Below are 24,227 nucleotides of genomic sequence, written 5' to 3'. Positions count from 1 at the left end.
ACTGTTGAATTGTTTGAATAGCTGGTTAAGTAGGTCTTACAAAAACAAAATATAAATGCTAATCAGTAAGTGATGGTCTTCACCCTCTATAGAGGGTTTTTCTATAATCACTTGCTTCCATTGGGTTTGTTTTCATTGCTTTATTGTTTTAAGTTCCTGGTTCACATTCTGTTTTGCTGCTCTCCAAGTGATTGACCCAACATTCAGGAAGGCAGCAGTATTTGTGCTTCTTTTTGTCTGTTTTTTTTTTTTTCTTCTCCTTCTTAAACTTCACTTTGTTCATAATCAAAGCCCACGAATGCATCCGTCTCATAGGAGACATTTTACTATCTCTAGTTCACCATTTAATGAATAAGATCTGCATTACAGTCATCATAACTTCTAAGTAGACCCAGAATCCTCAGATTGTTTTATGGGAAGTAGATACATGTTTTTAGCACCTAAAGAAATCCTTTCTGGGTAAAACCAAATCCAGGCTAAAGCCAGATAGTGGGAGAAGCTTAACCCTTTTCACTGGGCTTGGAGAAGTAGTTGGTAACTGCGGCAGCTCTTTGACTTCATTATTCAGATTAAAAAATAAATTAAAGAAAGGAGGAAGGGAATGAAAGAGCATTTCCTTACCAGGCAGTCACACAAGCTATTGTCTGTGAGCTCCCCACCCCCATCTCTTTCACCCAGGCACTCACACATGCACACAAAAAGCCAGTTTTGTGTCCTTCTGAGCACACAGATGTTCCTCTTGGCATCCCTACAGTGTGGATAGGTTTTTTTGCAGGCGCAGAATGTGAGGCTTCTTTGTTGGAGATAAAGTGTTGCCTGTGGTGGGAACTGCTGCAGTGATGGGAAAGTATCATAATGTATTGTTGGATTACTGTGGTTTTTTTCCCCAGTAGAGGCAGTATATTAAAGTAGCTTTGTGGGCAGTGAATTGTTTGAGCCAAGCCTGGCTAATACTCTCTCCTTGGCAAGCAGTTGTACAAGGTATGGTTGGCATAGTTTGGACGATCACAGGGTTTGTCCTGGGCATGTGCAGTGGTTCTGCTGCTTTGAGTAGGAAGTCTGACCAGCCATGTTTGGTGAGCTAACAGAAGTGGTCTATCTGTTGTACTTTCAGCTCTTAATTTTTCAGTTGTATGAAGATCTGGTATGATATGTGCCGCCTTCTAAATAATATTGAGGACATTGGTTTTAGGTTTTATATATAATGGTGTTAAGAAACAACTTAAAATTAGAAGCTAATAGCATTAGGTGTTTGCCTGAATTTTCATACAGAAAGGGATGTAGCCCTTTCAAATTTTTTCATGTGCTGCATCCTGTCAGAGAACATTGGTACTTCTTTGGGCACAGTTGATGACGTTGCCAACATGAAGCTCAGTCCAACTCTTCTGTTGTTCATGATACCAAGCAAGAGAAACACAGACCTGTCATCTGGGGTCTGGATTAAGATCTTTTTGTCCATATCATGTTATTTTTTACTTCCGTTTCTGAAATATTCACAGATTGTCATGACTTTAGCTCTTTCAGTTGGCAGTTTTATACCCACATAATAAATATGTTCTAGTGTGAAAGATCTACCTGTGTAGATCCAGTTGAAAGAGTGTTCAGTTTAAGACTGATAAAGTGAGGTATGGCTCAAGAAAGAGCTTTTAGATGAAAAATTTTGCGAAGAGGCTGCTTCTAGGGATAATTTGAAGTTGAGACTATAGAGGAGAAAGTTACCATTAATTATTTTATCAGTTTGGTCCTCTATTGACAAGAAGCTCTATCCCTTCCTTTTTTCCCCAAATATTTTTTATTTATCTCTGCTTTCCTTACTGTGGAGAAGGACTTGATGAAAATAACAATTTAATTTTCTGTAGACTTTCAATTTTTCCTCATCTAGAAAACAAAAAAACCAAAACTCAAAACATAACCTTGTTTGGTATGTTTTCTAAGTCCACGGTTGTGTATTGTGTTTACCAAGAAGGTATCAGAGTTTCTCTGTTGACCAGAAGACAATGTAACAGTTATAAAAGAAGGCGTAAACCAAACAAGTAGATCAGGAAGATGGTTATTCTCGTTGTATGTCATCACAGCAGTTGTTGCAAGCTGATTTCCAGTGTATTCCATATACGGGGTGCAGTTCTGCTGTCATGAATACACCTACTTTTTGCTGTTCTTAGATAAGCTTTTTTCATCCCTGAGACCTATTTCTTGTTTGTCTCTCCAGTTTCCATGAATTGCTTAGATTGTGCTTACTCAAGCTTTTCATTATTTTTTTCACTCCACCTTTAAAAACTACAAGCATGCTCCTGCTTTTGTGTCAGTGTCTCCAGAACAGAATTACCTTTGGAAACCCTTCCTACCCTTCTGCTACCTTGGTTTCAGGAGCCCAGGACGTATCCTGCTGCTGTACCCAGCAGCGCAGGTTCTTTCCTAGCTTTCCCTGGAGGTCCCTCCTGGTCTGCTTCCAACCTGCAGTTGCCATTTTTGCCTGCATATCTCTTTTGATATAAACTGTACATTTTTTTCCTTATTGCCTCCAAAATGAAATTTTCTAATACTCCTCTAAATTCCTTTTGATAGTTATATTCAATGATAGTCTGTATTTCCTTAACCATAGCCGTTATAGCATTAGATTAACTTGTCTTTTCTAATACCTTTATAGTGTCCGGTAATACCTTGTTTCATGCTATTTTGTACACTTTTCCCCTTCCTTTAATATTTCTAAAAGCTGCCATGAGCAGTCTGCACTCATCCCTGGCAGTGTTCAAGGCCAGGTTGGACAGAGCCTTGAGTGACATGGTCTAGCGTGAGGTGTCCCTGCCCATGGCAGGGGGTTGGAACTAGATGATCTTAAGGTCCTCTCCAAACCAAACCGTTCTATGATTCTATGACATATCATTGGTGCAATATGTGAGTGGCTTGCTAGGTGAGCTGTTTCACTGTTGACCCCTTGCCTGGGCCCACGGTGTTCTTCATGGATATTCTCTGGATGTTTTCCTGTTTTGTGAAGCACCTATTTCTTTTAAATCTGAAATGCACTTTTTACACAGCTGCCCCTCTCCAGACTCCAGTTAAGATCTCTTATTATTAGTTATTTTCAGCAGAAAGTGGAACCATCAAATACCGGGTTTACTCAGACAGGTGCGTGGCATTCTGCAGAGAAGTGAGCCTTCCCTGTGCTTCTGTGAATCTTCCTTGCAGTTTGTGAAAATCAAACTGACAGCATCAAACCAGTTGTATTTTAAGGGCGCCACTCCCCAATAAGATTTTCATGTTGCCTCTGAATAGGCTTTTATTAACTGTGAAAGCCATTTGAATGAATAATACAAGTGTTAGCTGACAAAGAAGTGTTCCTGACCAAATCTGAGAATGTCGCTTTTACAGGAGTACCATGACCTCTTTTTTCATCAGAAAGTCTGTTCAGTATTAGTCTGTGTTGTTCATTCATAATGTAAGTAGCTGAGATTGTTCTTAGGGCACTCAGATTAAATGGGTACTAACAAGAAAATGAAACGTAGCGAAGTATTACTTGACATATCTTAAAATGTTGGATAATGTTCCCTGGTATTTAAATACAGGTGTGTCTTCTAGATTTGCACACTCAGTGATGCTTCAGGGTGATTTGAGTGCACTGTAAGCTGCTGTTACAGTGGTGCTTTTTCCCTGCAAGGTGCCATTTTATCCTCTTTCAGCTTTGTAAGACCATAGTGTTGATACTGTCAGATATTTTTAGCTAAAAATCGTTGTTTACTTCTTCACTGTCTTGCAGTTGTCTGAGCAACCTGCATATGCTGCGTCTTCCAGACCAACTGCCACTTAAATGTATTTTACCACAGGTGAACAGTAAGAGTGACTGAGCAAGCCAGTGGGCAGATATTACAGGCAGTGCTTTTGCGTAGGCACTAACAGCCAAGAGCAGAACTGGGGAAAAGAATGGTAAGAGGTTCAGGGAAGAGACTTTTTTCAGCAGTCCTTTGGGAAGGAGCAGTCCTCCATCAGCTTTAGTGGATTGATAAAGGAGAACTCCAGATCCTCTTGTCTTAGGGCCCCATCCAGTTCTTCCTCCTCTTCACTGAAGCCCACCCTCACCAGCCCAGTATTGTCCACAGACTTCACCTACATTCTCCAAAGTTGCATTTCTCACCCTGTACCTCCTCCAGACCCCGCTCTCCTCTCAGTCTCTCTCTGGGATCCCAAACCGTTAGTGCCCAGCCTTCCCCCATCTTCAGCACCTTTGCCATCTCTCCTGTTGGATTCACATGCAACGGAGAGTTCAGGCATCTGCTTCAGGTGTTCAGCACCTCCGTTTTCTGTCTGTCTGTATATGCCAGCCCTGACATTAACATGGTTACCAGTACTCTCTGCCACTGGAATAGCTGTTTCAGCTACCTTACCCGTCTTCTGCATCCAGCTCTCCTAAGAGAAGAATAAATAAAACTTAAGGTGACAATATAGTTTAAAGGCAAAGAAAGGACATGAACAGGACTCACTAACAGCACAGACGGGAACTTCAGAGTAGGATTAGAAGACGTGTCTACAAAAACCTGCTGACAGTATGGGAATTCTCCTGATCTGCTGAAGTTTTTCCTGTGTGGCAGCTTCTCCAAGCTGTACAAAGCTTGAGGGTTGAGCACTGAGGCTGGGCAGGTTTTTAAATTTATTGTCATTCTTCCCATGGGTACTGACATTACCCAGACAGCAAGGGGCAGAAACAGTCTGATTTGAATTTTGGTGATAGCCATGTCTGGATTATAAAAACCTGCTATTTAAAATCACATATATATGTATAAAATCCTTTATTATATATGAGCCCTGCCAGGATGGCTGGTGCAAGGGGACTGGAATAGGATGAGTGAAAAGACTGAGAAGCACTGCAAGAAAAGAAGAGAACTGAACTTGGTTGGTACTGGTGAAAGAAAAAACTGTGATGGGGTAAGAAACTGAAAGGAGAATGAGGTTGGCTGGGATGAGGATTGGTGAGGAGGCAGTAAGTAAGAGAGGACAAGAAAAAGTGTCTAACAGCTTTTCCTGGGGTAGAAAATTGGAAACAACTTGGTAAGAGATCTGTGGAACCCAGTGAGAGATCAGAGGAGAAGTTACGGTTAGGGAAATGGAGTAAGTGGAGGAAGAGAGTAAGATTGAGACTATGTGTGTTAAAACTTGACCAATATTGTCTAAGCTGTGTTTGAAATTTGGAGGGAGGAAGGTTTACGACTGTGTGCATGAAAAGTATTTCACTGAGACACAGCCCCAGCCTGGGAAAGGGAAGGGTCAGGAGCTGCAACAGAGATCACTTATGGAAAGACGAACAGAAGAGTATAAGCTAGAGCATGCTTCACATGAATTTGATTGCTTTTTCTTTCTATTTTTCTTACATCTTTTGAGCAGTTTGCCTAGCTTCTAGTGCGTAAGCATGATGAAGGGCTATGAGTTTTTTTAATGTTTTCTAGTATAATGGCTGATTTTTTAATGTATTTAAGTATATAATCTTTATTTTTTAGCATTTTGTAATTACAAAGGAATATTTTAAACCAAAATAGTTCATTGCGTAGCTTAAACAGCAGAAAAAATGTAACAATTAGGACTAATGGCTCAGATTTATTTTAGAGTTATGTGTCCTCTCAAGTTAAAGGGTATGTTTTATGTTATGGACTGAGAAAGCGACTGGCATAAATTACTATATGATGACATAACTATATCTGATACAAGTTCTTAGATGGCAGGAGCCACCTATTCCAAGTTTCGTTTGTCAAAGCTTACCTTACCATGCCACAGAGAAAAGGTTATAGCATTCATCTTTGATGCAATATGAAGGCATTTTAAAATATAGATTATTCTCTGGATTCCTTCTATAAAAAAGGGAGCAATCGTGTCCCAAAAGTCTTAGTGAATGAAAATTGATTCTTGCAAAGACTAGAACAAAAATTACAGTGAGGTTTTTTTTGGGTTGTTCTAGTAAATATTGGATACTTTGGGTTTAATTAATGGCAAACAGGTTACTTTTTAGAAGTTTTTCACAACTTGAGAAGTTCTGATGAGTCTAAATGTCCAGACTGAAACTTCCATGTTTCGTTCTCCTACGTCTGCACCACTACTGGTCGCCTGCCAACAGTGGAAACACAGGGAAGGGTGACAAGGTCCCTGAACTTGGGTCCCACAGAATTGAATATGCCAGGGCTTCACCAGCATGTATGCTTGCTTTGTAAGCTCCAGTTGGCCAGGGGTATATTCAAGGCTTCAGGATGTTTTTGACATCAGGATCTAGCTAATACCCTCAATCTGTTTCTGGTATGCATTTCACATTTCTGCTTTAGCAGTGGTCAGAGCAAAGTGGGGTTTGGCTTTAGTGCACAGAGCACCTGTTGGTTTTAAGAGTGTTTGGACTAGGCTCTACTTATGCACTCTTGTTCAAAAACACAAGGTGACAGTGACTGTTGTTTAAGCTTATGGTTTCACATATGCTTGCAGCATTCTGCTAAATGCTTCCAAGAATATGAGAGGCTTTTATCTAGCAGAGTATCTAGATCTCTGTTTGTATCTAGCAGAGTATATAGCCTTTTTCCTTATAAAAGGATGGCTTTGACACAAGGAACAGAAATATTCTGAAAAATTATTGGGTGGGTGTCACAGATGGTAGATTTTCAGAACAAATAAGAGCATGTTTCTTACTTAGTTCATGGAAGGAGGAAAACAAATTGAGCAGGAAACAAACACAGTTGAAGTGGCAATGGGTTGATGAGTCCCAAGAAGAAAGATTGCATTTTCTGGCAGAATATAACCAGCAACCTTGGAGCATTTTTTGTGAAGTGTTTGATTGCAGAGAGCAGAGATGCTTTGAAAATCCTACTTTGAGCATCCATTCTTTATTTGACTGACAGGGTGCAGTGGTAATAAATAATGGATGAATAAAATTTAAGCCAGAAGGGACCTTCAGGTCATCTCTCAGGACTTCACTGTATCACGAGACATGACATTTCGGCAGGTTATCCTGAACTGAGCTAACACATCTGTTTTCACATCTCTTTAGCTGAAGCCATCAGTGGCTGAAAAGTATCAGTGCTTGGAGTTTTTTCCTAGTAGCTCGTCAATATTATTGGCAAAATTGTCATACTCATTTGCATCTGTTGGACTTCTCTTTCCTGCCATTACATGCTTTTCCCACGTAGATTTAAGCACCTTTTAATACCAGTATTTTCTTTTTGTAAAGGTTTGGACAGCTCAGTCTTTCTGATAACAGATCAAGATCTTTACATGGTTATTCAGTTCTATGTATGTTCTTTGTCCTCTCTTTAACAGTATTCAAAGAAAGTTAGGCAATGAGATACTACACAGTCTCCTGGTATCTCTCCTGCATGCCGTGTTCTGCTCTGTGCTGAATTCATGTTACCTTTCTACTGCCACTTTCTGCCCTCTTGCTTGTACAAACAAAGCTAGGATTTGGTTTTTTTCCCCCAGCATTGCGTCAGAGCTCATACTGAGGGGTGTATGCATGTTATGACTGCTTTATCAAGCTGCTGGAAGCAGTATCACCATCCCCCCATGACTGTATGTGCACTGTGAACCTCTGCTGGAAAAACCTACTTCAGCGAGATGTAGATGGCTACACAGAACCAAGCTGCCTTCAAACTGACAACAGTCTGCAAATCTCATCCATGTTTCTTCTGAACAAGAATTTTATGTATACTAGCAACCAGTTGCTGGGAAGGGGTGAGCTCCTTCCCTGTAGAGCATTAGCGGGTGGCCTACACAAAATCATGTAGATCTGTGCCAGGATAGCTCCTTAAGCCAGCTATGTGGCCTTCCTTGGCTGAGGAAGTTGAGACCAATGTGGACTTGAGTATCTGTAAATGCTTCAAGACATTTGTGAGAAACAAGATGAGTTGTTCTGCACCCAGCTTCGTTCCATCCCAGCTGCACTGCTTTGCAGTTGGAGGTGGGCTTGCTTTGGGGGATATATCACAGTATCAGTACTACTGACGGGGAGCTACAGGGTGATTTTGAGTAAAATGGTGAACAAAATATGTGGAGAAAAAGTGATGGCCAAAATCATTTCATTACCTTTCTTCCTGTGGTATTTTTTCTGAGGTTGATAATACGATGTCTTCCACATAATAAAAAAAAAAAAGAAAAAGAAAAAGAAACAGTTAAGAATCTTGTAAACTATTTGTACCCCGGTAAGGCACTGAAACAAAACCTCTTGAATAATAGATCTGAAAAACATTTTGAAATTCTCACACTACAAAACGGAAAGACATCAAGACCTCGCATGGCATTCTCTGAGAGTACCATGGCTCAGCTCTAACCCTGTGTGTGGACTGTTTTATATTAATCTATGATGTATGGGAGATAATCCAGGAATTCCTATTATTGCAGTTTTTAAAAGCCATCACTAGAATGTGTTGGGAGACTTTAAAAAATAATGATGCAAAGTATGTAAAAAAATTCAAATTAAGTTCTCTAAATGACACCCTCTATATAGGAATTAAAACCCAGGTTTAATAGTTGCCTTCCTGCTCCATTCAGAAATGCATGTTTATGCAGGAAGGGAGAGATGGCACAGAAGAGTCAACAGTGGGTGTGCGTGGTCAAGCCAGCCCTAGGTAGTTGATTCAGCTTTGCAGTGCAGAGGTTATCATTCCAAAACGGGGCAATGGAAACTGAAAACCAGTAGCAAAAGAGAGGGAATATAAGATAAAATATTCCATTTGTCTCAAAATACCAGTCCTGTGGTTTTACAGTATGGAATAAAGGGTATCTGTAAATGCATGTGTGGGAAATACTAACCAAAACCTGGTGAAACTCCACCATTTCTGTAATTGCGTTGTTATTTTTGTAGCATTGTTTCCAAGAATAGAAGGTTTGTTGCTTTAAATTTTAAACTAATAACTTGAGGAGTTTTAATAGAAAAAGGACTGCTTGCTAATTTGTGATTACATGCAGTTTAAAATATTGGATAGTTTAGCAAAATGCTTTAAAGTCTATGCCTAAAATTTAGAGTTTGAATAAAGTCCATACTGCCATGTAGTAATGAGGATGCTTCTTCTTCATGTGAAATTGCACACTTGCAAAACTACTGCCCCATTTTCTTGGTAGCAAATGGTATAATTAGGATCAAACCCCCACTTTTAGTTATATTCTCATTTTTACATGCTTATTGCTTTCTAAGTTAACTCCCTTTGTAAACCTTTAGCTGTAACCTGAAATGACTTTTAAATTAAAAAAAAGAACATTTCCCCTCCAGCATTCTTGAAAATTAGCAAGAGCTGAAATCCATCATTCCATATCCTCCCCTCCAATTTTATTACGTAAAAATACTGAGGGTGGGAGTGTTGTTTATTCGTATAGTCTACAGGGATGTAGTAAAATTTCTTTTTAAAAATTGAAAGTTTGCAGTCTTGATTGAAGAGTTTTGGGGTTTTCCTTTAATTTATCATGAATGTTTTCAGAGATTTAGAGCTTCAGTGCAAGAGTAAAAGGATTAGCATAGAGACCAAATTACAATAAAAGAGGTAGAGTCAGTCAGAAGGAAGCTTCCGTGTTACTTCAGTTTGGAAGTAAATGCTGTGCTATTCATGTGTATTTAGCAAAGAGAAGACCTACTTTATGTAAGTTAAGACACGGTAGTTTGCATGCAGATAAAATATCCTAGTTTTAATGCAATAAGAGGACCTAAACTTCAATGTTTTTATTTGCTTTTAAAGTTTCTTTAAGCAGCATTAGCAAGGCTGTGCTGTAATGCTTCCTCTGTGTTCTTTCATGCTGTATTATATTGGTGATGCATGGTTGTACAGATGTACGGTTCAAATAAGAAGGTGTTTCATCTTGCTTCTTTTCAAATTCTTTTCCATGACAGTCCAAAAATGGCAAAGAGCACTGAATTAACTTAAAGTCATGTTGTAGAAGCAGATGTTTGAGGAAAGACACACCTGCACCCACTGCTTTGCCCACTCCAAAAGAAATTGAGAGAAGCCTGCAAGCATTCATTAAAGCTAGAGAAAGCTTTTTGGAGCCTGTTGATCCTTGGCTGAAGTTCAGGTGAAGGTTTCTAGCGGGTGCTTCAGTTGGTGCTTTGTTGATACTGTCCTGAGTCATGGTTCAGCAACAGCAGCTGGTGGATTCCCACGTCTGGAGCTCAGTGTTAGGCAGAATCCTTCCATGCAACACTCGTGTTCCCAAGGGGTTAAAAGTGGTAGCTCTTGTAAATAAATTCTATAGAAGTGGAGAAAGCTTTGGCTCTACTTGCAAAATAATTAAGTTCTGTATATAGAATATATAATTCCTATGTCTTCACTTACATATGCAACTAAACTTCCTTAGTCTACTTCAAACTGAATTTAAGGCTTCTACCTGGCAATAGGAAGTGGTAGGAGGAAAACGCATGCAACCCTGACAAACACAGTACTTGGTGGTTGGGTGAAGGTTAATGGTTGGGGGAAGGTGATGGTCATGAGATAGGGTGATCTTGAATACCAGCATTATTCCTTAAAAATAAAGCAATTTATTTTGCAGAACGGAGTAAATGTTTTCTTTCCTTTTTCACTGGTGTCCTGTGTCTCCAAGAACACTGTTCCTGAGAGTCATAAAATGCCTGCTTTGTTTCTGGGTCCTGTTTCAAGCTTCTGCTTTAGCCATAGGATAGTTTTGTCTTGTTTAAGGATAAATAACTTCATGGATAGAATATGCTTACTATGCATAGAGCAACCTATCATTGCCTCTTGCTCTAAATGTGGTGGAGAGACCACCACTGCATGTTGTCTTTGTTTCTACTTTTTCTGCATCTTCCGCTTCTCATTTATTCTAAAGTGTGTTGGCTGTAGGGAACATCTGTCACAAACCCTAATGTTTATATTCATACAAATTGGCAGTTGTGTCAGCTCCTTCAAGTGATGTTCTTCAGGATCTCTTTGTAAGCAGATGTGCTGTGACTGGAAAACCTTTAGTTAGAGTTAAGTACGATTAAAGAATCGTTGGAATCTGTTTGAGTTGCTGAAGCCATATTGAAGATTGTGGGGGGGGTTATGAAAATTCAGTTGGTTGAATTTTGCATTACAAATATATGCTGAAGTCATGTTTGGAAATATGAGCAAAGTCTTCATAATGCTAAAATGGGGGAGTTGCACTTAAGATTATTAATTTATTATTAAATTAGATGTATTAATCATGAGAAGTACAGTTTCTTCACATATTTTCTTCATGGATTTTCCTGGTTCTAAGTACCACTTTTAAAGGCTTGATTAGAAAATAAAGTTTCATCTGTTCACTTGCCAGACACTTACCACTGTCGTCTAGCAACCACCCCAAAAGGAACCTTTGGATGATGAAAGCAGTATTTTGTATTTCAGTTACAAAGGTGGAACTCAATTGTCTCTCCCACCCTGTGCTGTCAAATAGAGAGAGAATTTCTAATTGAATTTAAACCTTGTTCGGTTCAGTCTTTTGCAGAAAGTTTGTTGGACCCTGGAACTAGTTTTCAAACTGCTCTCCTGCCTTAGGTAACTGGTGAGCTTTTCCTCTCGGAGGAAGGAGAGGAGAAAAAGCAAAGGGATGGGTGGCCTTAAAATTTGTCACAGAACCACTAGGTTTAGTATTAAGTTCTGTTAGGTTAATAATGTGGTCATCTTGTAAAAATAGCACAGAATGTTCTAGTTCACAGGTATGAGTTCAGTGTCACTCAAGCTTTAATAGTTTTATGCAGTCTTTTCAGAGATTTTTTTTTCCTCTTCTGTGATTCTACTCTGTATACAGTTTCCTTCATTTCTATACTATTTGCCCACAGTGTCTTCAGGGCTTTTTGTCACCTGCTTTATCATTTATCCCCACTTTTCTGTAAGATGTTTCGTTCTCTAAAAGGATCTTAGTTTGATATGCAAGTCGAAACCTGGTTCAGTTTTGCTCCATGCTAGCAATCAGTTGTCAGGCAGTAAAGATTGTCTACCCAAGCTGAAGGTGAAAATGGGCAAGGTGGAAATCTGTGCAGCCAGACTTCCCTGCTGCATTTGCTCCAGTTGCTAACTGGAGGATGTTTCAAACTATATCTTGCTTTTGCTCAAGGTGGCCAAGTTTGGTTCATCTTTTGCTCTTTGTGCTTTGACTGGAAAAAAAACCCCAAAAGTATGGCTTGAACTTTATAAAGAAGAATAATTCTCATTTTCATTGCTGGACTTTGATCAGTAGCTATGCAGGTACATTATGAAGATTCCAGTATTTCAGAAATCCTCACTAATTTGGCAGGGCCATCTTGACACACATTTTAAAAACATGTTGAACACTTGCATCTTCTGAATTAAAAGGAAAAAAAGAAAATGTAAAACAGTAAAACTCGACTTCTTAGGCAGAATGGTTCATTACAGTAGTTGTGGGGTTTCTTTTTAATTATATGTAATAAAAACTTGGAGAAGGGGATAAGACAAGAAAAGCTTCCTTGCCTAAGGCCCAGAGTTGGAAATATAAGCCATAGTTAGCTGGCATTATACTTTTGATAATAGCAACGTCACCAGTCGTCTAATGATGACTTGTCCTCCCTTTTAATGGTATGTTGTCCTGCAAATAATTGTGTGCATGGTAGCAGAGGATAGAGTAAAATATTTTAATAGAAGAGACAATTTCCTGTATGATAAACTGCTTCTCTATAAAGCCTGCATTCTGTCAGCGGGTCTGGTGGTATCTGCTCTTCTATGGACAGGATTGTACCAACAGGAGACTGGCTCTGTGATGTTACAGAGAGCGTCTCAGAAGTTTTAGTGCTGATGTATTACAGCCATTTTGGACTTCTGTTTCAGCACCTTGTTTTCTGTGGGGCTGCTACTTCAGTCTGCTGACAGGGGAACAGCCTTAGGAGATGCAAGACCGTAGTTTAACAAAACTTACCTTGTCCCCCCCTCCTCTTTTCTTACAGAAAATATCAGAGAGGAACCCGAGTACGCCTGAGACTGGTGGATCTTGAACTCACATCTAGGTTCTTGGGTGCAACAACTGATACAACCTTGCTGGAAGCTGACGCAGTGCTTTTAGGGCTTGTTGAAGGCAAGCAAACAAAATAAAAGCAGAGTAAATTTCATGTAAATAAATGCATTTGTGCTTTATATCAAATTGTACAGATGAAATGTTTCCTCAGGAATTACATGAAAAGTTTGTCATCTTGGGCATATAAACAATGAGATCAATAAAAGACAATAAGCACATTGCACCTGATTCTTGCTCCTCCATATTTATTCACTCATCTTTTTAGCTCTTTGCCTTTAGATATAAATGAAGGTTAATTCAGGTAATATTAGTTGAATGTTTACATATTCTTATATAAAGAATTCCAGAGTTCATCTTTCCATCCCAAAGGGATGTTGATTGTACTCCCATGGCGGAAGTCCAAAGCTGCGATCATGGAGCTCCTTCAAGTACTGTGTTTCAAACAGAACAGCGTCAGGGTTCCTGATTTCTGAGTTACAATGCAGAATGTTTACTGCAGGTAATTGGGTTTAATCTCTGCTATAATACATTGTGCTTTTATCTCCATCTGCATGAAGAACTAGAGATTATTTTTTTGCTTTAATTGGAGCTTTCATTTGCAATGCATATTAATAAATATTCTCTGGTTATTAATGTAAAGAAACTATTTCAATGTAGTAGGCTAAGTGTAGGTTTTAGGTTTCTGTAAATATATTTAAGATAAATATAATGGTGTTTGAACACACAACCAAAGAGTCATGCTATAGTGTTTCCTATATCTTTTTGGAGCATTTGCCATCAGAGAGCATTTCTTTTGATTTCTGGTATATCTAAATCTGAATTCTGCAGTCATTTGCCATCTGCTTAGTCCCTGGCAGTGTGCTGAGGTTAAGTGAAATTTGCTATTTATATCACCAGATAAAAAAAGAAAACCTGTTTAATCTTGAAATACTTTTCCCAGATGTTGGAATGAGATTGGCTAAGGTGGTATGCCTTGTTGGTCTGCAGTGACTGTTCAGTGACAATGTATTTTTTGCTGTATGTACTAATTCAACAACGTGAACACTGGCTTAAGCATGTATTATTTAAATCCACCAGAGCCTTTCTTCTGGAGGTGGCCACTTGAGCGGGGATGGGAACACTGAAAGGTGGTATAGCGCCTTCTGCCTCGCATTACTTGAGTATATTGGTATTTCAGTCAGGTGAGGGAAGAGGAGATAAAGGGTCCCTAAACAATCAGGGTATCAGGGAGCCAGCTTCAGGCTGCCATAGCTCATGTGCCCCTTTCCTTGCCTGCATCTGAGACATACTTGGATGAGATGGGATCAGAGCAGAAAATGGGAGCAATTCTGTTAGATTGCAGCTGGCCTGTGGGTCAGATTGCCACCCAAACTGCAAGTCTTCATATGGCTCAGTAAAAGTAATTTAGAACAGGACACAAAATCTTTAATCTGTTTAGAGGTCTTTTCCAAAAACATTGTCATTTCTCTTTTAAAGGTTGTTTTTTAGTTTTGATGGGACTTTGAGCAGCCTGTGACCTAGTGGAAAGTGTCTCTGCTGTGGGTGTGGAACTGGATGATCTTTAAGGTCCTTTCCAACCGAAACCATTCTATGATTCTTTAATTTTTTTTATTTTTTGTTAGCACATGCAAAGAAGAGTGAAAGTAAAGCTTAAGTGACCTGTGAAGAGCCCTGTGACACAGTGGTTTGATTCTTTCTCACTCCTCTGCTGAAAAGAAAAACCTGACAAAAGAAACAAAACTCCTTTCCTACCTTTGCCCCTTTGCAACACCAGGAAGAGAGGTATAGTGCAGGCTATGGGGAGTTGCCAAAATGCATCTCATACATGATCTATCAAGAATATTTTTAATATATTTATTTGCCCAAAATACTAGCAGGAATCACATGGAAAATACACAATCATTCTGAAGGGAATGGGCATGTTTTAGCAGATCCTTTTACAGTTTTTCAAACTGAAGTTTGAAATCAATAAGGAACCAAGGAAGAGAGGAAACCAGCAGTGTGAGCTTGTTTCCTCTTTTGCTTTAATTTGCTCATTCATCTCAGGGATCTTAATTAGGGGAGTTTGAACATGAATTTCATTGGATGTTAGCCTCCAGGCATAGAGTTATCCTCACACTGGAGCAGGAAAGGAAGGCCTTTTTAAGAATTTGGAAGGAATTTAAAATATCAAAGAGAAATCCTGTCTGTTCAGTGTAATTCATCCTACATGCTTGATCAACCTTAAATAAGAGTGATTTGGGAGGAAACGTGTGAACATTTTGGGGGGCAGGCTAAGAGCTATTTCAGAGTAGAGTGTCAGATAATGATTTTATCAGATCTTTCTCTGGATAACCATTAGAGAGGTGGCTTCTGGACACTGTAGTCATTGCTGTTTCAAACCCAGCTTAGTGTTTTAGTTGGAAACCCGAAAGTTCACATAAACAGACCCAGTCTTAAAAATTGTGTGGTTGACCCTTCAGTGGCTTTAGGCTGGTGCTGGCCTTTCTGGCCTTTGGAGAACCAGTATCCCCAGAGCTCATCTTTGGTGACCTTCAAGGCAGTTATTTATTGGACCTCTAAACTCATCAGACAAGAGCTGTCCCATGAAGGAATCTCTGACTAGGGTAGCCTGTGCCCATCACACATAGCCTCAATTCTGTGTAACTCCCAAATGCAGAATTACAATGGCAGACCAGTGAATTCTGAAATGTCTTTGTGGTGGGCTCTTAATGTACTTGTATACTAAGTATACTTGTAATACCTACATATGTAAAGAATATGTGCAGAATATATGTCTTTAATGCAAAGTAAGGAGCCACCAATGCTCATTACTGAACAGCAGTGATGGCACAACTCCATGGCCCTGTGTCTGTAAGACTCTTCTAATTTTTGGCACTGATCTTCAATCCGAATAGACACTGATAATGTAAAGAGGTATTTCTAGGGCTATCCACACAGAAAAATTAACAAATGCAGACATTTTTCCACTGGTTGCCACCTATCCCCAGGAATTCCCTCCTTTGTGGCCACGTGCCTTTTTGCTCCTCTTTGCATTTTTCCAGACACACACAGGGGTATGTGCAACCCATTCTTGAGCAGTGCACAGTGAAGTCTCCTTGCCCACGTGGTTCAGATTCCTGAGTGGCCTTGCATGTGCCTTAGATTGGGCAGTTGCATGAATCCAGCTTCTTGTTTGGAGGTCATTCTTATTTCTATGCTCATGTATGAGGATAGGTGTTTCTACTGACAACAGGAAGGGTAACACCACCCCAGCAGCTCCTGCAGCACTGTGCCCAGTCCACACCACCACTTGGGGTACTGTTACCGTAAAGTCTAATACGTGCATTACTAATACTAACCAAGTGAACACTACTGATTCAGCATACTGGGACTTCGTAGCTTTATGTGTAAATCCACAATTTTGCTGCAAATCCTGAGGCTGGTATAAGCTGATTTCTGCAGCTACTTTCATCTGACTGCTAAAAGCAGGAATGTCTCCATGTATCATGCTGTGTTTTCTTTTGAATTTTGGAATTTGGCTTACTCTAAAGCACTGACCAGATGAGCAAAGGCAAATACTAAAGTTATGTGGAGAAAGCCCAAGGAACTTGTGGCTGCCCCATCCCTGGCAGTGCTCAAGGCCAGATTGGATGGGACTTTGAGAAACCTGGTAAGTGGAAGATGTCCTTTTCCATGCTGGAGGATTGCAACTAGATGAGCTTTAAGGTCCCTTCCAACACAAACCATTTCTGTGATTTCTGTGATTTAATCTTGCACAATTTGTTTTTTGGATTACGCAGCTGAGAAGACAGTTGGCGTTAGCAGATCTCTTTGTTTCTTGATCTGTTTTTCAGAAGTTAGGGTGGGTTTTTTTCCTATGAACAGTCTTTATTTTTGAGAGTGTTTAAGGTTGTTTTTTTTCTCTGAAAATTTTCAGGTACCTGAAACAGGTCTCAGGTAACAGACCCCAGTGCATTAGCAGGTACTCAGTTCTCCATCCTCTATCAGATACAGCTTTGCTTGCTGCCCCCATCTCTTAATAGACAAATTTCTCACTTAAATTTGGATGAGGATGACAGATTCACTTCAAGTAGTTGTAATTCATGTTGAGCATAGTGTAGAATTTTCACTTGGAGATGTAATGCTGAGTGCTCAGAGAACAGCATAAAACACATCCTCAGCAGAGGGAGAAGGGCTTACTGCCCTCTCAGTCTTGCTGTCCCTGCTCCACTGAGTTCTCTATGTATGTGCTGGCAATAGAGTGCTGGGTGGTTTGATGGTGAGTAGCTGTGGACAGGTACAAATCTTCACTTCTATGCAAACAATGTTTCCATACATACTGCTAGAAGGACGCTTACTTTTTCTAAGCCGTAACTGACAAGCCCATTAACTTCGCCCTACCCCACATCCACTTCTTACTCCACCCAAATATTATACTTGAATGTCCACAGTGCTTTCTGGTTTTACAGATGTGCTTATAAGCAACATTAGCGTTAATACAAACCTGAATTAAGGCAGGTTTGGGTCTTAGCTAAAGCAGTACTTTACCTTTTGTGTTATTCAGGTCCTATTTGAAGGCTTTAATAAATATTTCTGAAACTCTACCTTTTATTTTCCAAACAGAGCATTAAAACACCTTATACATGCTTGGAAAGCGAAATAGCTTTATCACGATGTGGAGTTGGAAGAAAATTGAAAGTCAATGTTCTTTTGATGGCTGATGTGCAATAACAAGGCCTGGTAAATCCCCCTGGGTTTGTCTGTCCTTTCATATTCCAGGCCTTTATGTGCTGAGATGAGGAAAAAGGGAAATGCTGAAGAAATCAAACCTGCCTATTGACAGCAAATTAGCATCTTGCCACCAAAACTTTGGCACTGAGCTCATTTCTAAACAAAAGAATACTTCACATTTTACTTTTCTTAAGGACATTCTGCAAAGTTTGGGTTCCTCCTTGTTTCTTAATACTGTCACATTTATAAACCAGGCAAATTATTGTTCAGGCTTTTCTTCTGACAGCTTTAGTCCCTTATGCTTGGAAAGCTTTTCAAGTCTGTTTTGGCTACAGAGCATTTCTGCTAGATACAAGCCTGCACACTACATGTGTTTTCTAGTAAATTATGGATTCTGGGGAAGTGTTTATCACATACGAAGGGTCTGGGCTGCCCAAATGAGGCTATTACGTTGTCATCTGGCCATAACCCAAAATAAATATTATCCCTGGTATGACTGCGTTAGACTAACACCACTAAGTTCTTAAATGCTCTGTAAGTGTTCTTGTTTCCTTCTGGGTTGTGTCTTGTTCAATCAGAGTTAAGCAGGCTGATGCGCTCTCTTTACATACTAGCTGTACCAAGGGAATCAGCCATGTGTTAACATTGCAGCCTGCCTGGAGCAGGCTGGGTGGCAAGTGCAGCCAAGAGTTACACTTCCCAAATGGGTTAATCCATCCAAGGCACCCTTTGGGGCAAATGCTGTAGTCATCTTGCAGCTTTGGGTTTGCTTCTGAAAGTGGCAGTATGTTTAGATTATTTTAAAAAGTTGACATTTAAAGTAGTGAAAAGGTCCTTTTTTCTCCTGTCTTTAGGAGAAATCAAAGAACTACTGAAATAATGAGCTTTTTTATTAACTGCCTTTCACACAACAGTAGCTCAGCTGATGGAATCTTTGCTTGTCTGTCTTCTCAGCCCCAGACCTGGTTGGTGTTTAGGAACTTGTGTTATTTCAGTCTCAGTCCAGTTATCATGGGGAAGAAAGTTAAGAGCTTTATTAATACTTCTCTTCCCAGGGAAAGGAGTTGCCATCTTCTCATGAAAATAAAATCAGATAAAAATATAGCTAAAATAGATAAACTGAATACAAATAAAACACAAAACTATCTGAAGCTGAAGGCCACAGTCTGATGTGCCAATACCAAAACATACAGAGATATCAGAGAAACGAGTTCAGGATATGTCTTGACCTGCCTCAGAGGTGTATGTATAAGTGTATGGGCATTGTGCTGAACATCTGAATGTTCATGGTGACCAAGAGATGTGCCTGAGGGCTGGAGGAAAGCAAATGTCACTCCTACCCTCAAAAAGGGCCTGAAGGAGGACCCCAGTGGTGGCTGGTTACAGATCCAGAGGCAATGGGCACACACTGGAACACAGGAGGTTCCCTCTGACCATCATGAAGCATGTTTTCACCATGAGGATGACTGAGCACTGGCACAGGTTGCCAAGGAAGGTTGTGAAGTCTCCATCCGTGCAGATATTCCAAAGCCATCTGGAAATGCTCCTGGGCGAGCAGCTCTATATTGCCCTGCTTCAGCAGTGGCAATGGACCAGATGACCTCCAGAGGTCCTTTCCCACCTCAGCTGTGCTATGATTGTGTGATCTGCCAGCATCTTCTGATACCACTCTGAACACTGCTGCTTTTATTTCTCTAACTTTGTGAAACCTTCCCTTTGTACACCGTGACATGGAGGTGATCTGCTCCTGAGCTGGGAGGGTACGGTTTTCACTTTGAGATCCAAGTGCTAAAAGGCTTTCTTGAGAAGTGGCAAAGGTGGAAACTTGTGTACCCTTGAGGCTGGCTTGCTCTTCGTTCAGCATGGTCTTTCCTGCAGTGGAAGGGAAATGGTGGCTACTCCATGTGGCTACTGCCATCTCCCACTTTCACCAAAGGTATTGTTCCTCTTGCTTTATTCTTACTGCATGTATGGGCAAGCCAAGAATAGATCCAAACTTAGATTTCCTTAGGTTCAAGCTCCTGTACAGTGTGGTAGGGGTCTGCTACATCAGCTCAGAGTCTGGTGTCAGACACACCAGGTTAAAGGGCAGTTTTGTCAATGTGGCTTGCAGCTGGCACAGCTGCTCTTCAAGGATGGTTTTTCAGAGTGGTGGTGGTCCATGGACTGTGTTTGAATGTCCTCTCTTACTAGTCACTTCCCCATCTGCCAGAGCCCTTGTGAGAGCTCGCCTGGTTTGTTGCAAGCTGGCATGGACCTAGCTGTCAAATTGCTTCACCCGGAGAATGACATTTAAATAGGACTTGTGTGGTGTACCCAGAATCATGTAAGTGCTGAGCAGGCACTGGAGTGCGATTTCGTAGTGTCCTGAGGGCTGTATGCGATTGAGGGGCTCATGTGCCCATTTAGGTTCCCATTTACTCTGTAAGGCCATCACTGCATTCATAGCAGCGTTTGGGTGGCAGCTGAGGAAGGACGCGTTGGTTCCAGTGGTTGGGGTTTCCCTCCGCTGAGCGAGCAGCGGGGAAGCGGGAGCCGGAGCCTGCAGAGCCTGCAGCGGCAGGCGGCTGACAGCTGAGCCTGACAGCTCGAGCTGTGAAAGAGCAGCGTTGGCTCAAAACCTGTGCCGTGCCCTGCGCAGCTCGGGCCGCGGCTCCTCTGCACACGCTGTGTCCCGGGGGAGCCGGGGTTTCATTTACCCATGGAGCCACTCTGAAAAGGTGCCCCCGTCCCAATTAGCGCTGCAGCCGTCGGGCCCGATGGCGGCTTAAACCGAGCGGCGCGGGGCCGGGGGACGCCGGTAGGGGAGCGGGCAGCGTGCGCCGAGGGGGGACCGGGGCGCTGGACCCTTTCAAGCGAGCTGCGGCGCGCCGGGTTCTTGTGTGAAAAACAAGGGGCACAATGCTGGAGTCGTAACCTCCTCACCCCTGACGGCATGGGAAAGTGCACTGCTCAGCTGTTGGGTATAGAGAGGCTGCTGCAGGCATGAGAAATGTTCATAAAAATGCCGTTCAGAGCCTGCCCTTCTACCCCGCACATGTCATCTTGCCTATCAAGCTGCCTAATTGGAAAATTAGGCTGGCCTTCGTTTACAGCCCTGAAAGTTCATGCCAATAATTTCCCAGAGACTTTCTCTCGCCCCCCCAGTTATTGCTATGAACAGTTTCAGCACACTGGAAATCTTCACTGGAACAAAACCCAACCCACCCGGAAAGAGCAGATCTTTCATTTCAGAGAGATTCTCTGATTTCTGTGTGTGAAATTGTATTGTTGTGCATCCTGTGAATGGTCTTCCGGAGATGAATGTGAGCACCTGTGTTCTTTCCATGCATGATTTCTTTTTTGACCGTATGCAGAAAGCTGAGCATATTTTAATTTTCAGCATGTTATAATCTTATTTTAGGGCTTAATGCACCTGCTATTTTCTATCTGCTGAGGCTCTTGAAACAGCAGTGAGCAGAATCTGCTTTGCAGCTGTAAATACCCCCCCCCCGAGTCTCCTGTCTGTGGACTCTGCTCATCCCAAGTCACTAAGGAGGCCTGCCATGGTGTGCAGGGTCAGGCCAAGCGGTTGAATCCTTCCTGACTATGATGAGGGCTCAGCCTTGCACTTAGCCGCATCCAAATAGCTGCTTCCTACATCTCTGAGGTGTCTGGTTTGGACTCAGTTTAGATGACATGGTGGAGATCTCCTCCATGTGCCTTCAGAGTCCATCAGTCACCTGATGGGGTAAAGTGGCCATGCATGCCAGGCTGTCTTGTTTATCCTTGGCTGTTAGGACAAGGAAGAAGGGTTTAAGATGACTGCAACTTGTCCTGTTCAGATGTGAGCTGAGCTCCACAGCTGGCCGAGCAAGGACTGAGTGAGGCAGCATGGCAAGGTGCTTCTGTTGCTCCTGCTGTTGGCTGTGTTGGAACCTGGGCAGGCTGACAAATCCTTTTACTGTGTCTCTTGGCAGCAACAGAAATGCTTGACGTGTACAGCAAGGACTAGAGCATGACTTGATAAACCTGCTAGGCCTCTGGGTTTTTATTTTGTTGCTGAAAGCTGTGCACTTAAGCAGCCAAAGAGGTCCATATCTAAGATGATTTTCAAGGTCAACACTGGATACCTTAAGGTAGCTGCCTTGTGCTAAGGGCATGGACACATCCTCCCTGGTCCTGCTGAGCCATCTGGAGAGGCTGATGCTCTTGCACAGCTGCTCTGCTACTTCCCACTCCAGAGACACACACCTGGGTGAGCTTCCAACCAACTTTGACCATGCTGTTTGTACAGTTTAAGGCTAGTTGGTCATTCTGGTTGCTTGTTTTGGAAGATGTGCTTATATGAACAGGGCTGGGGAGTGGGAGGGAGGGAGAGGGAGTGGAAGGAAGGGCATCTGGCATGAGATGGGGGCAGTTGCCTTTCCATCTCCAGGAGGTAGAGCCCAGCTGAGCACTGGAGCAAGAGGATGCCCATGGGTGAGGCAGCTTAGGGCCAGGATGGAACCCCAAGGTTAGGGTTCAGCAGATTCAGCTCTTCTCATGGTGAAGCAAACTATATGTGTGAGCAGAACCCTAAGCCTTCATCTTCACCTAAAATTATCACCACACGCAGGCTGGGGCTGAGATCCAGTGCTGGTGCAGAAAGAAGTGTTCACTTAATGAATTGCCACCAGCAAGTATGACAGTGATTTTCTTTGAACTATCCTATGACAGCCCCAACAACCTTGGTTAGGCTCTGGCAAGGCTGTTGAATTAAATGAGTTATGTCAATACAGCTTTGCACATTGCCCTGACTGGCCCACAGATCAGAAGGGAAGCAAAGGATGGGTTTTTGTGGGTGAAAACCAAAACATTAGGGTAAAGGAACTGCATAAAACAGAGTGAAAGCAAAGCAAACAAAACTCCTGTTTATCTCGGGCTCTATCTGCCCTCCCAGCAGGCATATAGTGTTGCATGGAAAGTCTCCCTGCGATGAAGCACCTGCACGTCCCTGCAAGCATCACTGTCGTTTTACAGGGCAGAACAAGTGTGTGGTTCCCTGTGCAACCCAGAGAGGTTCATAGTGTACAGTATGGAGCACAAATGTGCGTGGGTACTGAGTGGAGAAAGTAGGTTGTAAAAGGCATATTTCTTCGATTCACATAGAAAAAGCACTCTGCTGACTGTCCACAGCAGTACCTCTGGCAGCACATCACTGCATCTCCCTGCAGTGTCACGGTAAGACCCAAAGCTGAGCTGAGTCCCTCCCATAAAAAGGCCCGTTGCAATGTCTCTGACCTCACTGGGGGTGCCTTGTTTGCTGATACAGGCTGGAGGAGCTGCCACTGAGCACCTTGATGCAAACACAGTAGTACCCTATGAGCTGTGAAGACGGGCAGCTGGGGAGAGCCTTTTCCAAGTCATTAGCCCCAGATTACCTGCTATTCATAGGAAAGCACAGCCGTACATACATGTTACCCTATTTGAGCTCCTTGGGATCAGATGTGGCATCCAGCCCTGCAGGGATGTGCCCCCTTCGCAGCCCTCCCTCCGGGCAGGCCCACACTTTGGCGGGCATGAAGTTAGCAGGAGTTATCTTCCCTGCCTTCCGCTGCTTACAATGGAGATTAGTTCAGCGGGATGAACGGTCGATGGTGGGAAAGCATGTCAGAAAACACAATGCAGAGAACACAACTCTTGGGAGAGAGACGTTTGTTTTGTTATTTGAAAGGGCTCAGGATTTAGCCAAGGGGGCGTAGTTATAATTTACTTTAAGGGATGCTGACAACTGCATTTGTCAAGTCAGATTATGGTCATACTGTCATAAAGGATCACTCTGTTGTTTTACTGCTAGTGTATATCTGCAGAAGTACTTTGGGCCTCAATGAGGATAAAAATATGGCTCTGATGTGTGAAACCCCATACTGCTGCTTAAATTTCCACGCTGCTCTGTGGCCCTTTGGACACGATGGAACTATTCATATATTCAGTGCATAGATTTGAGGATTTGAATGGATTTTAAGTCTTGTAGACCTGAAATAGCTTGACCCTCTGACAGTCACACTCTCTTAATTACTTGTCCTAAATACAGGAGGACTGAATGGGATATGCCCAGATATTTTCTAAAAGATGTGAGCTCAATGCTGAAGAGATTGGGCTGACATGGGCACCTTGATCTGCCCGTGTGCTCAGAGGCAGGTACTTTTATAGCAAAGTGACCTCATGCCCTTAAACTTACATTTTGCTATCCTTGTCATGACTTTCTTACCAGTTTATGCTACTGTGCCTGCACAGACTCTCTGCATGCCCCTTTTATTTGTCTTAATTTTTACTTTCAAGCTTTAAATGTCTGAGGATTGATCTGTGGGTTTTTTTTTTTTTGTTGTTTCCTCAGAAGAATGCCTGTCACTCGTTTTATTTCTCAATGAAGTGTTTCCTTCCTACTAAAAGACCTGCATATTTGGAAATCCAAGTACTCCCAAGGAAGCTGCTAGTACTACAGCCCAGCCTGTTTGCTAGCGGGATGATGCTTAGCAAGGGTATAGGCACTTCTGAGGTACTGAGCCACATGGGACAACTGTGAACCTTTTCAAGCTCCTGAC

At 41.9% G+C, this 24,227-nt stretch overlaps 1 protein-coding gene across 1 annotated transcript in view; it reads left to right on the top strand.

Moving 5' to 3' along the window:
• Positions 1–13,067, top strand: part of TPD52 (tumor protein D52) — a 116,826-nt gene extending 103,759 nt beyond the window's left edge. The window contains exon 3 of the mRNA XM_061342872.1: positions 12,881–13,067. Within this exon, the coding sequence (XP_061198856.1) occupies positions 12,881–13,025 (145 nt within the window). The 3' untranslated portion in view covers positions 13,026–13,067. The remainder of the gene's footprint in view (positions 1–12,880) is intronic.
• Positions 13,068–24,227: the final 11,160 nt, after the last annotated feature.

This window comes from Neopsephotus bourkii, unplaced genomic scaffold (genome assembly GCF_033783945.1).
Source record: "Neopsephotus bourkii isolate Nb327-2 ecotype Australia unplaced genomic scaffold, CSIRO-AGI_Nbou_v1 NB_1820, whole genome shotgun sequence".
NCBI classification, from domain to species: Eukaryota; Metazoa; Chordata; class Aves; order Psittaciformes; family Psittacidae; genus Neopsephotus; species Neopsephotus bourkii.
The sequence above is the reverse complement of the archived record's forward strand: the minus strand, read 5'-3'. Positions and strand labels throughout refer to the sequence as shown.